A 14,865-nucleotide genomic window follows, 5' to 3' on the forward strand; every position below is an offset into this window, starting at 1 on the left:
ACTACGATCTACATTAGTCGTTACAAGGCATTGATACACCATGAAGATGTGATAAGCACGATAACCGCCTAATTTAAACCATGAATGAAAGAGGCCTAAAACCCAACAACATGAAAGAGACCTGAAACTGACAAATTATTACATTATTTAATTTACTTATTGCTTAAATTAACGGGGTAAATCTTGATGGCAAACTGCTTCCACCAAGACTCGATGCCACGACCTCATGAACTTTAGAGGGGGTGTCCAACCACTGCACCAAAGGGCGGTGGACAATTGGAAAGTTATTTTTACCATGGTGTAGGTTCCTATAATTTGGTTTTTGGTATAGGAAGATATCTGGTATAAGTAGTGCGTTAGAAAGGTCAATTTATGTATTTGCCCTTCCTTTACCAAATTAGTTTAAGGAGATCGTTCTAAGGATCATTTAGTTAATAATGCTAAACTATAAGGACTTAAATAAAAATTAACAACAAATCTAATATTTTATTCACTTGTAGTTTTGTCTCCCATAAACAACCCAACCCTAATAATGGTCAACACTATCAACATCACCATTAATATTAAAAAACTTGCAAAATACACAAGTTTACTATCAATATTGTCTTAGTTACAATCTTTGAATGATTCCTCAAGATATCATGGATGAGGAACCACCATTAATGAAGGAGGCAACCTACATCAAGAAAGAAGAGTCCTTTGACTTAAACGAAGACATTGACTTAAACGAAAACATCGACTTAAACGATGACCTCGACTTAAATGATGACCTCGACTTAAACGATGACCTCGACTTAAATGATGACCTCGACTTAAACGATGACATCGACTTAAATGAAGATATCGACTTTAATAAAGACATATAATGAAGATAATATGTCTCAGGTAAAGAAAATCATATTTTTGGCTTCCTCTGATAGAACAAATATTTTTTGGGGTTTAGGTCGTTTTTGTTCTAGTAAAGGATTTTCGATTGGGTTGAGTGAAAAAGCCAACCAATTTCAGTCGGCTGGGCTGAAATTGGTCTATTTTTTCATCCGCTCTGAAAGAAATTTGTTTAACTTTTGGTGGTTTTGGATGAAAATTTTTACTATTTTCATTCATGAATTTTTATTTATGCTAAGAAAAACTTCAGAAGATGAGAAAAATCTCTTACCTCTCCTTGTTTGTATTCTTCATTGCAATATTGATACTTGAAATCTTCAAAAATTATTGTAATCACTGTTACAACCTAAAATCTATGGAGAAATCAAGTAATAACAAGAGCTATGAACCCTTTTATGGAGATGACTGTTGTGTTAGTCATCTAGGGTTTAGGGTTCCCATCTCTATCTCTCTCTTTGATCGAACAACAACTCTCTCTCTCTTTGATTGAACAACCTCTCTATCTCTCTCTTTGATTGAACAACGTCTCTATCACTTTCTTTGATCGAACAAAATTTTAGGGGTTTCTCTCTCTTTGATCGAACAGAGTTTTAGGAGAGGGACCAACGTTTAATTTTGGGATATTTTGGAAAATATTGTTTATTTCTCCCTATTCTAAAAGGAATGGTCTCCTATCTAATACACTGTCTTTACTAAACATTGTTTTTCCTATACCAACGACCTATATGATACCTTTCAACAAAAAAAAAAACTACCTATATGATAACTTTTTGTAACTTCCTATTATCAGCATATATATACATATGTCTTTCGTAAGAAAAAATGCAAGTACAGAAAAACTAGTGATTTAGTACCACTCTCTAATCAATTGAGCTCTTGGAAGTTGGAAAGTTCTTTTTTGTAGTGAAACAAAGTCCATCTTATTTTCACCACATCCTTTGTTTTTAGTTTTGGCTGGACCTGGTAAGATATATCAATGTCAGAAAAGAATTGTGCCGAGTTACTCGGTATTTTGACTCTACAAATTTGAGTAATATTTAGAAAAATATCGGGTTGAAAAATTACTTCCACCGTACTACGTACCACTCTGCCACTAGACTGATGAGATTCATAACTCTAATGGAACTTGCAGTTGGAAGAGAACATATGGTTGGCTCATGCTTTGAATAGAAGAACAAAAAATTAGTTGGCTCATCACTTCTCTCATAAATGTTAAACCACTTCTGATTTTATTGTTGAAATTTTAATCTTTATTTCTTGAAATAACTTTATAATGGCAAAGTATGTAAATATAAGATAGTTGTCTACTTGTTCATTTGGCATTAGGTCACTCTCTCTCTCTCCTTGCCCATTTAATGCCATCATCATCTTCATTACATTAGCATGGGAAATCTTAATTTAACTTTTATGAAGGTTTGAATATGTCCATACAAATAGGAGATGGTGACATGGTGGCAAAATTGGAAACCCTCTTAGCTAGAGAGTAGTTTCTTCAACTTCTTGATAACCTTTAAATTCTCTAATCATAAATTACATATAAAGGTCTCTAGCTATCTCTTCCTTGCTTAATTAGTTTGGTGAACATCTCTCCATTGAAGCCATCATGTTGATTGACAAGCTCATGGACTTGGTGTCTTCTTCTGTTATTCTCATTATTCTTTGTGTCACCATACCTATCTATCTTCCCTTCCAGTTCTTATACTCAATTCTACTTAGAACACCATTCTTCCCCATGGAAGATATGGCTGGAAAGGTCGTTGTAGTTACGGGTGCCTCATCCGGTATAGGCGAGGAACTTGTATATGAGTATGCAAGAAGAGGAGCTCTTTTAGTTTTGGTAGCAAGAAGAAAGAATTTACTAGAAGAAGTGGCAGAGAAGGCTCGTGACTTTGGATCGAAAGATGTTTTAGTTATTTGTGCAGATGTTTCTAAAGTCGAAGACTGCCAAAGATTCATTGATGAAGCTATCAACCATTTTGGTCGTTGTAAGTTGGTGTTGTAGTAGTAGTAGTAGTACTAGCTAGCCTTTTGAAACTAATGCTATATGACACACTTACATGTCGAAAAAGCCACGTTGGATGTCACCGTTTTACTCGAATCTAGGCCATATAAAATTAACCCTAAAATCATCCCACAAACCCATGTCGGGGCGGTCCACAACGTGCCACGTACGGTCGTGAAAGGATGTAGAGACTTAAAAATTTGTACATCTATAATTTTTTTTGACCCTAAAATGTAATAAGTTTTACATATTTGATGGTTCCTTGGTTTATTACAGTGGATCATCTGGTTAACAATGCTGGAATCACTAGTATATGCTCATTTGAGGAGGCCTCCGACATCCTCAACTTTGCACCCATGATGGTCTCTCTCTAGCTCTCTCATATAGATGTAACATGAATCTCGGCTTGAATATTTGGTTAAAAAAGATATTTCATTATCTTTTTTAGGTTTGGGCTCTCTGTGTAAGCATATGTAAACCAAACCAACTTATGTGCAAATCTTGCATAACACACACCAACTTGTACTATCAACAATTGTCTTCTATCCAGTCCGGATCCAACCCCGAAAAACTATGTCACGAATAACCAAACAATTTTCTTTGTATGTATTGTAAGAGTACCCCCATTCATACATTATTAGGTAAATATGAGTTTGGTTTCATTATTTATAATTTTTTGATAGGATGTTAACTTTTGGGGATCAGTTTATGCCACTCATTTTGCAATACCTCATTTAAAGAAAACCAAAGGCAAGATAGTTGTGATATCCTCAGTATTGGGATGGATGCTTGCCCCAAGACATACATTCTATGGGGTAATATTTATCTTTCACATTTTGAAGTTTCCTAATACAAAAATGTGTGTGAGAAGCTAATTATTGAAATTGTTTTGATTTATTTTCTGCAGGCTAGTAAAGCTGCATTAATAAACTTCTATGACTCGCTTAGGGTGGAATTGGGCCACGAAATCACAATAACCATAGTGAGTCCTGGCATGACAGACTCAGAGATGACACGAGGCAAACACCTCGGAGAACAAGGTCATGTCCAAGTTGATGAACAACTCACAAATGTAAGCAAGTTTATACATGTATTTACATTTTTTATGCAAGAATAGTTTCACACGACTATATATAGACTTGTTAGTGCAGAGAATGACAAACAAAGTCTCGTGAGTCTTGACAGGATATAATGTTTAGGCTTAGTCTGTCTGCTCACTGCCTCACTTGTTAGTGCATTTACTGATATTTTATTTGGTTGGGGTGGGGCAGCAAATGATGAAGACATTCTTGATGGGAATGTTCCCAATGATAAGTGCTCAAGTATGTGCAAAGAGGATAGTTGATGGAGCTTGCAAAGGAGAGAGATCCATAACAGAGCCATCTTACTATGGACTACTTTATCTTCTCAAGGCCATCCTTCCTGACTTCACCCATTGGTTCGTCCAATGGAGAAATGATGAAATGAAACGTCTGGATAATAGGACAATAGAGAAAAGATTGATTTGAAGGCAATTTAGTTACTTGCTATCTCTTTACCCCTTTTCTTATTACCAAACCATTTCTATTTGCTTTTTAACATATTATGTTTAATAAGTCCTAATTATTTTGTTGTAAGTTTTTTTCGTACTTGTCGTAGTGTTTGTACCGAGTTTGGTAGAACCTGTAAGGCCAAGAGTCGGGCAACAAAATTAAGTTAATAATATCCTTTCGGGAGATTTAGAACCTCTATGATATCCTATTGATTTTCCTCCAAGTAGATGGATGTAGCATTGCTCATAATATGTGATTCTCAGTACATTTTTATGGAGCTTAAGCTATGTCAAGTTCTTCTTGTTTTATACAATTTGACTTCACCAATCACAATGAAATGTTCAAAAAAATGAATGATTGAAACAGAGGAGATAGAAAACTTTTCAGACAGTTCAACTCTACGCCATAGATAAAACTTAGGTAAGGTGTTACCTAACCAAAACCGTCGCTGATATCTGTCTTTAATATTAATGAGAGTACTTATTGTCAAAATGTCGGAATATTACCAAACTTACAAGAATAGGGAATAAAATAATCATAAACGAATGTTTTTTGTAGAAATAAATTGTTTTTTATGTACCATTTTGTAGAAAATAATTGTTCTTTATGTACCATTTTGTAGAAATAATTTTTTTGTACGTACCTGGCCAAAACCGTCGGAGATATCTGCCTTTAATATTAATGAGAGTATTTTGTCAAAATGTCTGAATATTACCAAGCTTAGCAGAATAGTAAATAAAATTATCACAAAAGAATGTTTTTTTTGTAGAAATAAATGTTTGTTCTTGTGTACCAATTGTGATGTATTCGCACCAGAGATTGACTAGGTCTTTAATATCATTGGGACCTTCTTTGAATTTTTCAACTTTCATTGAATCTGTGTAGGGCAAGTTAAGACGTGTACTAAGTTCGTGAAATTCAAAAGCATATTCTTCTACGGAACGTCTACCTCGTTAACACTTAAGATATTCTGCACATAATTGATTCTCATAATCAGGAGGTTAAGAAACGAGTCATCATTAAAAGCTTGAGTTCAGACCCAAAAGTAATAGAAGGGAACCCATTAATTCGTCTACTTTCAGACTCCTGTTTCTACCAAGTAAGAGCGATTTTAGTCAAATAACTAGTAACACGCCGTACCTGTTCTGGTCCATATACTTGCATAACTTCAAAGAAAACCTCAAGCCGAGAAACATAACATAAGGACTCCTTAATTATCGAACCATCATAAGTAGGCACCTCCATACGGATTCTATATGGGGAGGAGGAAGCAGAAGAAGAGTCGGTTTATGTGACGGAAACAGGTAGTGGGTCCAGGGTTCCGATGGGGTAACAAATGGGTCGAGTTTGGGCGGCGGTTGTAGTGCAGGTCTTGGTAAAGGGTTGGATCCAGGGTATAGTCGATTGTGCAGTCCAGTGAGCTGGGCTAAGGAGTTGGAGATCGCGGCTCTGTGAGCAGGCTAGTGTTTTAACGTGTAGGCAATGGGCTGGGCGGTGGTGGTAGATGGGTTTAGGGTTTGGGTGAAGATGGTATGTGGGTCGAAATGTCGAATGAGCTCTAGGGTTTGGTGGGTGGGAGCAGCCAATGGAAGGTGGGTAGTGACTTAAAAGGTGTTGGGTTAATGGTGAGATTGGTAGGTAGCTTTGAAAATTGTCTAGGTTAAAAACACTTTGAGCTAGCCTAGAATTTATTTGTGTTAATGGTGGACCGGTTAGGTTTTCTATCCTCGAATTAGTTGTGGTACTGGTGGACGGTGGTAGAGAAGATGGGGTTGATGTTGGTTCTGCAAAATCAGCAATAGTAATATTAATTAAGAGGTGGTTGTTGTTTATTACTTACAGTTTCAGAACCCGTCACTAATAATCTCGTCAAAATTAGAGCTGAATATTACTGACGCTTTAGCTTGGTATTCAATACTTACATTTTATCCATGGCGACGGTGTTCAACAGCGAAATGTCTTTTTTCATCTTCTGTTTCAATCATTCATTTAACTTTTTAACAATTCATTGCGACTGGTGAAAGTAAACTGTATAAAAAAACAAGCACTAGCCATCGTTTAAGCTCCACAAAAATGTACTAAGAACCACATATGATGATTAATGCTACATCGATCTATTACGAGGAAAATCAATAGGACAGATGTAGAAACTTTGAGGTTTCAATTCTGAATCTCCGAAAGGATATTATTCACTTAATTTGCCTGCTTGACTCATTGAGCTTACAAATATTACCTGACTTCGGTATGAACACAACGATAAGTGCCAAACAAAAACTTGCAACAAAGTAATTCAGACTAATTAAACATAATATGCTAAAAGCAATCTTTTCTCTTCTGTTTTATTATCCAGACGGTTAAGTGGAGTAGGCATTGTACTAGTCGGAATGTATGTCAGCATTTCTCCATTGGAAGAACCAATGGGTAAAGTCAGGAAGGATGACCTTGAGAAGATAAAGTAGTCCATAGTATGATGGCTCTGTTATGGATCTCTCTCCTTTGCAAGCTCCATCAACTATCCTCTTTGCACATACTTGAGCACTTATTATTGGGAGTGTTCCTATCAAGAATTTCTTCTTCATTTGCTGCCCCATCCCAACCAAATAAAAAAAATCAGTGAATGCTAGATTTACAATCGTTACATCCAATTCAAAATTAATTGGCAATGAGCAGACGACATACAAAACCTAAATATTATATATTAATTCCGTCATGAGACTTTGTTTTGTCACTCACTGCACGCAGGATTGAGTCTAACAAATGTTTGTTTCTTGCTTGCATTCCGTGACATAGATCTGTTGGGTGGTTTTGGGCCTCTCTCGCACCAAAAGCTAGCTCAAGAAAAAAAGTTTTTCTCACACTTATAAACTCACCCTCTACCCCTTCCATAATCGATGTGAGGTTATCCGAACAATCTCCCGCTCACTCACACGTAGGCTCTTAAATTCAACAGTATTTAAGCCAAAACTTGTTATATGTGGACTCTGATACCAATGTTGGGTGGTCTTGAATTTCTCTTACTCCAAAAGCTAACTCAAGAGGTAAGATTTTCCCCACACATATAAACTCACCCTCTGCCCTTTCCACAACCAATGTGGGATTATCGCAATAAGATCATGTGACCATTAGGTCTACCTCGTATTATTTAACTAGTAACAAGTCTTCTGATTGTAGGTGTGAAACTTTTCTTGCATAAAAATGTAAATGCATGTATAAGCTTGACTTACGTTTGAGAGTTGTTCATCAACTTGCACATGACCTTGTTTTCCGAGGTGTTTGCCTCGTGACATCTCTGAGTCTGTCACGCCAGGACTCACTATGGTTATTGCGATTTCGTGGCCCAATTCCACCCTAAGCGAGTCGTAGAAGTTTATTAATGCAGCTTTACTAGCCTGCAGAAAATAAATCAAAAACAATTTTAATAATTAGCTTTTGGCAAACACTTTTGTTAAATTTTAAAATGTGAAAGATAAATATTACCCCATAGAATGTATGTCTTGGGGCAAGCATCCATCCCAAGACTGAGGATATCACAACTATCTTGCCTTTGGTTTTCTTTAAATGAGGTATTGCAAAATGAGTGGCATAAACTGATCCCCAAAAGTTAACATCCTATCAAAAAAAACTGTAAATAGTGAAACCAAACTCATATTTACCTAACAATCCTAATAATGGGGTACTCTTGCAATACATAGAAAGAAAATTGTTTGGTTATTAGAGACATAGTTTTCGGGGTTGGATTCGGATAGAAGACAATTGTTGATAGTACAAGTCTGTGCAGGTTTGCACAAAGTAAGATAGTACAAGTTTGTGTCTATTATGCAAGATTTGCACATAAGTTGGTTCGGTTTACATATGTTTACACAGAGAGCCCAAACCTAAAAAATATAACGAGATGTCTTTTTAACTAAATATTCGAGCCAAGATTCATGTTACATCTATATGAGAGAGTGAGAGACCATCATGGATGCAAAATTGAGGATGTTGGAGACCTCCTCAAATGGGCATAAACTAGTGATCCCGGCATTATTAACAAGATGATCCACTGTAATAAACCAAGGAACCATCAAATATGTAAAACGTATTACATACTAGTGTCAAAAAAAAATTATAGATGTACAAATTTTCTAGTCTCTACATCCTTTCACGACGCTAGGGGTGGGAAGCGGGCGGGTATGGCTGCCCACGGGTAGTCAGGCTTCGGCTGGTCGGGCAGATTGAGGTTCTGACTATTAGGGTAGTCGGGTAAGTCGGGCGGGTATTTTTGAAATTTCGACCGATCAAAGCCCGCCCATGCCCGACATTAGACTCGGGTAAATCGGGTACGGGCCATTCGGGCAAATTTTCTAGTCTCTACAGCCTTAGACGTGGCACGTTGAGGACCGTCCCAACATGGGTTTGTGGGATGATTTAGGGTTTAGTTTCTATATGGCCTAGATTGGTATAATGATGACACCCAACGTCGCATTTCCGACACAGAAGTTTGTCATATACCATTAGTTTCAAAAGGCTAGCTAGTACTACTACTACAACAACTTACAACGACCGAAATGATTGACGGCTTCGTCGATGAATCTTTGACAGTCTTCGACTTTAGAAACATCTCCACAAACAACTAAAACATCTTTTGATCCAAACTCACGAGCCCTCTCTGCTACTTCTTCTAGTAAATTCTTTCTTCTTGCTACCAAAACTAAAAGAGCTCCTCTTCTTGCATACTCATATACAAGTTCCTCGCCTATACCGGATGAGGCACCCGTAACGACAACGACCTTTCCGGCCATATCTTCCATGGGGAAGAATGGTGTTTTAAGTAGGATTGAGTATAAGAACTGGAAGGGGAGATAGAGAGGTATGGTGACACAAAGAATGGTGAGAATAATAGAAGAATAAATCAAGTCCATGAGCTTGTCAATCAACATGATGACTTCAATGGAGATGGTTCACCAAACTAATTAAGCAAGGTAGAGACCTTTATATGTAATTTATGATTAGAGAGTTTAATGGTTATCAAGAAATTCAAGAAACTACTCTCTAACTAAGAGGTTTTCCAATTTTGCCACCATGTCACCATCTCCAACTTAAATCAAAGAGAATTTTTTTTATCATATAAGAAATAGACAACTCTCAATGGTAGGTTCACTAGGTGTTTTACCCTTACATAGTTACATGTGGATGGGCCACTAAAATTCCATGATTTGCATATTGAAAATGCTATTTGGCTCGACAAAAATGACTCTGAATAGCTCTAAAAGGCCAGGATGATGACCTCATGCACAACTTTAGCCTTGTCGGGTCATTTGGGGGCACTTTTTTTTCGAAACAAATAGGGTTGTTGTTTCCATAATGGAAGGGAGAGAAAATGGTTGGAAAACAAATACCTAATGCCAAATGAACAAGAAGGCAACCATCTTATATTTACATATCTTGCCATCATAGAATTATTTCAAGAAAAAAAATCAGAAAGTACATCAATAAAAACAAAAGTGGTAAAAATTTTATGAGAGAAGTGATGAGCCAACTACTTTCTTTTCTATTGAAAGTGTGAGCCAACTACTTGTACTGCCATTAGATTTATGAAACTCAGATTCTCAGTCTAGTGACAGAGTGGTAGTTGGGAGGTCCAAGCAAATCTAATTACTCACAGAATTTCCCATCTCTTAGCTACCAAACCACTAAGTAAAGCTTAGATTAGAGTAATGATAGAGAACTAGAATACTAGGCAGACTCCCGGCAGAAATTGTAGGTGTCTTGGCCATGATTTGTGGTTCAATAAATCAGGATCATCAGAAGCGCAAATCAGAACAAGCCACATAAGACTTATGTTTAGAGCCTGCCTAGCTTTTCTTATTCCCTGGCATTTTTCCGCCTTCAACTTAGAGTTAACCATGTGGCTGCCCAGTGGCATTGGCACAACCATAGCCGATGGTCAGAAGGAAGGAAAAAAGCCAAATCCAAGTACTTGATACCCAAAATCTTCGTCTTGGACCCACGGGGGTACCCAAGTAAGGTGGGTGACATTTCACTGTCTGGCAAAATTTATAGATTATAGATTGGCGGAGTTATCGCTTTTCAGTTATTCGGTGAGTACTATCCTTGTGAAAATGTCTTTCTATCATCTCGACGTGAATCATACGGATATATGTAAGCCAAGTGTAAGAACAAAGTGCGTATAATAGAGGAAAGGTGATACACATAGCACCAAATACACATTATATACAAGTTCTTGATGCAATTTTAGTTCACAAGACAAGAAACCGCAGATTTTCACATTACCGTCACCATTTCTGTTTTCAGCTACCAAGTGAAGGCCCAAAGTACATACAAATAGGAGGATTAACCCTTAGAATCGAGAGAACAGCTGATGGAATTGTCCAAATACCATCGCCGCATATAAGACCTGAGGCTACCGCGCCTGCATAATCCTCTGACTCTTTCCGATTCACCTGTTCCCACACAAACAATATCACAGTTCCAACAAACATGTCGATAGCAAAATACGCTCCAATATAGAATGGTACTGCCATGGCCATTGGTATTGGGATGAACTGTGAGATCTTTGCTGGAGTTATGTCTCTAAACAAATTTATAACTAGAGCTGCTACAAAAAAACCACAACAAATTGCCAGACAGTGCTTGGGTAGCTCAGAGAAGCCTTCAACTCCAAGAATAGCCATTTCTCTGAAAATAACAGCATATGGTGCTTTATAAGGACCATCCGGATCGCCGATGTCGAAAGCAGTCCAAAATAACCAGAAGGTTAATGGAGCTATCACACAACCCATAGCTGTCCCAACTATCTGACTCACGAACATGGACTTTGCCGATGAGAAAGTTAGGTAACCTGTTTTGAAATCTTGCATGAGGTCTGCAGCAGTTGAGACGATCGACATCATAACCCCACAAGCTGCTAATCCAGCTATGACGCCGCCGTTGGTTCCTATAATTGAAGCAAAGAAGAAAAGTCCGATTTTCCCATAAGTTGAAGCTAAACTCCAGTCAGTGAGACCTGTTCCGTATGAGTTGCAGAAAGCCAGAGCCGGGGCAATGATGTATGAGGTGAGAACCAGATACCATTTAAGAGGAGGGAAGATCATCGGTATTGTTGCCGTGGAAATGGCAGCTAGACCAACATATCCTGAACCTGCCAACCAGGAGGGTATTCTGTCTTTGAGGAACGTTTCGTCCTTTATTCTTTGTTCAGTCAGTATCTTCGAGCTCTCACTATCTGCTGCAGAAATAACAGGAAACCACTCAATCCACCATATGTCAAAACTGAGATGAGCTAAATAAAAGTATCTACTAAAATTCGATCGGGACAGAATATTTTTCACATCTGTGACAAATGCGTCGTACCTTGAAGCTCGTTGACAACAGGAAGGTTGTGTTTTTTGCTCTTGTTGCAAATCTCTTTTATAGTTACTGATATTATCTTGACCAAATTATACAGCCCATCCCCAAGAATGAGAGATATGGCTATGAAAACCTGCACGGAATCAACTTAGATTAAGATAGAAGTGCATAATGGAGCTATGGATATTTGCCCTGATTCTGTTTCTAACTAATTCTAGACAAACAATTAATCTCAAGACATAATTACTGCCACGATAAAGCGCTTAAAATGCCTATTCATAGAGGAATATGAGTTCTCTGTACCTTATACCCATAAAGACCTTTAAAGTCGTTGCTTCCAAGATCAGCAGGGTACCAATCGCCAGCATGTTGAGAAATGAATGGCCAAAGAAATCCCCATGATATTATCGCCCCAAGGAGAACTGAGCAGTTGACTATATGGGGGCAGATAAGGCCACATCCAACATAGGTTGGACTAAAGTCAAAATAAAACCTGCCGAACATAAGAAAATACGTAAACAAATTAGTGGTCTGTATCGACGAAGGAATTGTAACCCGTTGAATAGTATGATTTTGACAAAACAAGCATCATTCTCATGACATGGAAATCGAAGCATGCTAATTAAAACAAGTAAATAGAGGCCCTGGAATAATACGTGTTCTTGAACGCCAACAGGCCAAGGGTGGGGAAATTATCGAAACCACAAGAATCACCAACCCCACTGAAAAACCACTTAAAGCAGCTCCAAATGAAGCTTATACTTAGATATTTTCCAAGGCAATGTACTTGTTTCCTGCAATAAATGTTCAAAGTACCAAGATATGAGAAATGTCGCATAACAACTTCAGAAAACTTCTATTCAAATAACTCTTACACACTTAACCTAAGAGATGAAAATTTTCTACTAGAGAGCTTTCAGATGAAATCTAGCAGGAATGGTAACTTAGACCAAGTTAGAGAACTAAACTTCAAGAAAAAAAAGACTCGGTTTAAGCTAATCGAAAAGAAAGTATCACTCTAAATCGTACCCAGCAAGTTCAGCCCCTGAATTTGTATGGAAACTATTTATCAACATAGCTGTGGCTGTTCCACTTGGGTATGTGAGCTTATAATCCATGACCATTACCTGAATAAATCACAGAACAAAACAGTCAATTGGACTTGTAAATTGATAAGATTAAACGAGTCCTACACAAAAGAAAAGATAGAATATGATAACTAAACACAGGAAGAACATTGGAAGATTAATCGTCTTATCTAGATGTACATTGGAAGCGCATGAAAGAATTTGCCGTAAACTGAAAGTAAAGAAGCCTACAACTTAAAGGACAAATACCTTACGAAGAGGAACTAAACTAAACAAACCAAGGAAACTGACAACAAACATGAAACCAATCATCCACCCCAAAGCTGGGTTCTTAACATCTTCTGCCCTATTACCCGGGTAATCAGCACCGATGAGTCTGTAAGTTTTTTCGTCCATCGCAATCATATACGAACCAAACCCACCTATCATAATTCACACAGACGACCAAGATCATTCAGTAAGGACTAACGAATCTTCGGAAGTAAAATACTAAAGTTTTCCTTGTTACAACTTACAACCACAAGAGTGAAAATTAATAGAGGTTCAAAACAGAGAATTGTAACATGTTAACAGTCAACAGGTCATTGAAGAAGCCTAATCATGGATTTGATTAGCTAATTTAACATTTCAACTGAAAGTTTAACTTGTTAATTAACAATAAAGATCAGATTTTTATGGAGTTAATTAGCTAAATTAACATTTAAACCTAAAAATTTAACTTGTTATTAACAAGAAATATCAGATTTTTATGGAGTTAATTAGCTAAATTGACCTTTCAACCTAAAATCAAACATATTATTAACAAAAAAGATCAGATTTTTATGAAGTTGATCAGCTAAAAAGATACAAATTGAATGAACTCAGAAAAAGGCAAGAAATTACCACTAAAAGCAAGACCATAGCAAGCAACAACACAAGTTTGAATCACAGTATTCTCCTGACGAGTAAAAGGGGTAACTGTAAACCCTAATTTTGAGAGAAAACTAGTCCAGGACTTGACAGAGAAGAAACCAAGTAATCCAGCAGCAACATTAAGAGAAGGGATAATTCCAACAGTGAGATTGAGTTTGTGTGTAATTATACAGAAAAGGGTACCTAATAAAGCACTCACAACTAACCCTCTGACTGTAATTTGATCCTTCCATGGTGGAATTTCATTCAATTCAATTTCCCATTTTACTTCCTTATCAGGTTCAGGTAACAATGGCTCTGATATCTCAATTCCTTCTGGATTTTCACTACCCATTTTCTCTCTCTACTCTCTCTCTCTCTCTCTCTCTCTCTCTCTAGAAAAGGGTTATTTAAGCTTTTTGAGTTTTGGAGGTTACTTCCATCAGCAAGTTAGCTCCTCCCCACCACTACCATCACCATCTGGGATAAAGTTGAAAGTTAGTTCACCAGCTAGAATCTAACTCAGATCGGTCCGGTTTTCAAAGATGACTCGGCCGATTTTGGAGATGAATTTTGCCACCAGTTTGGTGGGAGCGGTAGGATGTTTAATCTTCCATTTTCTAGGTCATGGGTTCGAGGAACGCTCACAATACAAAAAAAAAAAAAAGGGCCACCATTTACGACCAGATTCAGTAGCACGTCCAAAGTGGTTGGTTGCTCCACTCAGACTCCGAGTCAGATTTTAGATCTGACTTAGAGAAAGCATCACACTTCAAAATAATGTTTGTTTGTTTCTTTGAGTAAATTTTCATATTCACTCAAGTCAGATTTCATATTGTCCTTTTTTATTTGATTCGAGATGTTTGATACAGATGAATGACCAATTTTCAAGTTGAATTTGGATCTTGTTGAGTCAGACGGTTCAGATATTGTGCAAGTCATATTCGGACGACGATAAAAAAAAAACCGTCTCTGTCTGGCGGATTGTGTCATAGTTTTTGATGAGGTGATGGTAGAACAAATTCAAGAAAACGGTCTTATGTTGCAAGACTGTGATGACATCCATAAATTTGTTTTATCTTTTTATCTGTTTTTTAATCTTCAAAGTGGTTAAGAT

General features: G+C 37.2%; 3 protein-coding genes across 4 annotated transcripts; 1 reads left to right on the forward strand and 2 right to left on the reverse strand.

The window, feature by feature from the left end:
* The first annotated feature begins 1,676 nt into the window (after positions 1-1,676).
* On the forward strand, positions 1,677-4,615 carry LOC147542433 (11-beta-hydroxysteroid dehydrogenase 1A-like). Its single transcript, XM_086635280.1, has 5 exons — positions 1,677-2,870; positions 3,164-3,249; positions 3,571-3,702; positions 3,795-3,959; positions 4,159-4,615. Exons 1-5 carry the CDS (start codon positions 2,489-2,491, stop codon positions 4,393-4,395), a joined length of 1,002 nt encoding a protein of 333 aa, XP_086491406.1. The 5' UTR covers positions 1,677-2,488; the 3' UTR covers positions 4,396-4,615.
* Positions 4,616-6,561: 1,946 nt separating this feature from the next.
* LOC147542434 (11-beta-hydroxysteroid dehydrogenase 1A-like) lies at positions 6,562-9,864 on the reverse strand. The gene is made up of 5 exons (XM_086635045.1): positions 8,957-9,864; positions 8,376-8,461; positions 7,897-8,028; positions 7,644-7,808; positions 6,562-7,001 (listed from the first exon to the last, which is right to left on the reverse strand). Exons 1-5 carry the CDS (start codon positions 9,336-9,338, stop codon positions 6,795-6,797), a joined length of 972 nt encoding a protein of 323 aa, XP_086491171.1. The 5' UTR covers positions 9,339-9,864; the 3' UTR covers positions 6,562-6,794.
* Positions 9,865-10,572: 708 nt separating this feature from the next.
* Positions 10,573-14,409, reverse strand: LOC147542435 (putative metal-nicotianamine transporter YSL6). Of its 2 annotated transcripts, none has more exons than XM_086635044.1 (7): positions 13,740-14,409; positions 13,107-13,279; positions 12,799-12,896; positions 12,426-12,563; positions 12,073-12,262; positions 11,773-11,902; positions 10,573-11,644 (listed from the first exon to the last, which is right to left on the reverse strand). In XM_086635044.1, exons 1-7 carry the CDS (start codon positions 14,101-14,103, stop codon positions 10,710-10,712), a joined length of 2,028 nt encoding a protein of 675 aa, XP_086491170.1. In that variant the 5' UTR covers positions 14,104-14,409; the 3' UTR covers positions 10,573-10,709. The 2 variants fall into 2 exon arrangements, with proteins under 2 accessions (XP_086491170.1, XP_086491169.1); XM_086635043.1 differs by having other exon boundaries at positions 10,573-11,647; positions 13,740-14,403.
* Positions 14,410-14,865: the final 456 nt, after the last annotated feature.

Source organism: Eschscholzia californica, unplaced genomic scaffold (assembly GCF_041429995.1).
Source record: "Eschscholzia californica isolate CP2 unplaced genomic scaffold, dmEscCali1.0.p SCAF_4, whole genome shotgun sequence".
Classification (NCBI taxonomy): Eukaryota; Viridiplantae; Streptophyta; class Magnoliopsida; order Ranunculales; family Papaveraceae; genus Eschscholzia; species Eschscholzia californica.

Excerpts from the sequence above, each read along its gene's own strand:
- LOC147542435 (XM_086635043.1), bottom strand. The coding sequence starts at position 14,103 with ATGGGTAGTGAAAATCCAGAAGGAATTGAGATATCAGAGCCATTGTTA. Across the intron at positions 12,897-13,106 it reads GTTTAGTTCCTCTTCGTAAG|GTAATGGTCATGGATTATAA; the intron begins GTATTTGTCCTT and ends TGATTTATTCAG. Across the intron at positions 12,263-12,425 it reads CTGTTGGCGTTCAAGAACAC|GTTTTATTTTGACTTTAGTC; the intron begins GTATTATTCCAG and ends TATGTTCGGCAG.
- LOC147542434 (XM_086635045.1), bottom strand. The coding sequence starts at position 9,338 with ATGTTGATTGACAAGCTCATGGACTTGATTTATTCTTCTATTATTCTC. Across the intron at positions 8,029-8,375 it reads TCAATTTTGCATCCATGATG|GATGTTAACTTTTGGGGATC; the intron begins GTCTCTCACTCT and ends TTTTTTTGATAG. Across the intron at positions 7,809-7,896 it reads CAAGACATACATTCTATGGG|GCTAGTAAAGCTGCATTAAT; the intron begins GTAATATTTATC and ends TATTTTCTGCAG.
- LOC147542433 (XM_086635280.1), top strand. The coding sequence starts at position 2,489 with ATGTTGATTGACAAGCTCATGGACTTGGTGTCTTCTTCTGTTATTCTC. Across the intron at positions 2,871-3,163 it reads TATCAACCATTTTGGTCGTT|TGGATCATCTGGTTAACAAT; the intron begins GTAAGTTGGTGT and ends GGTTTATTACAG. Across the intron at positions 3,703-3,794 it reads CAAGACATACATTCTATGGG|GCTAGTAAAGCTGCATTAAT; the intron begins GTAATATTTATC and ends TATTTTCTGCAG.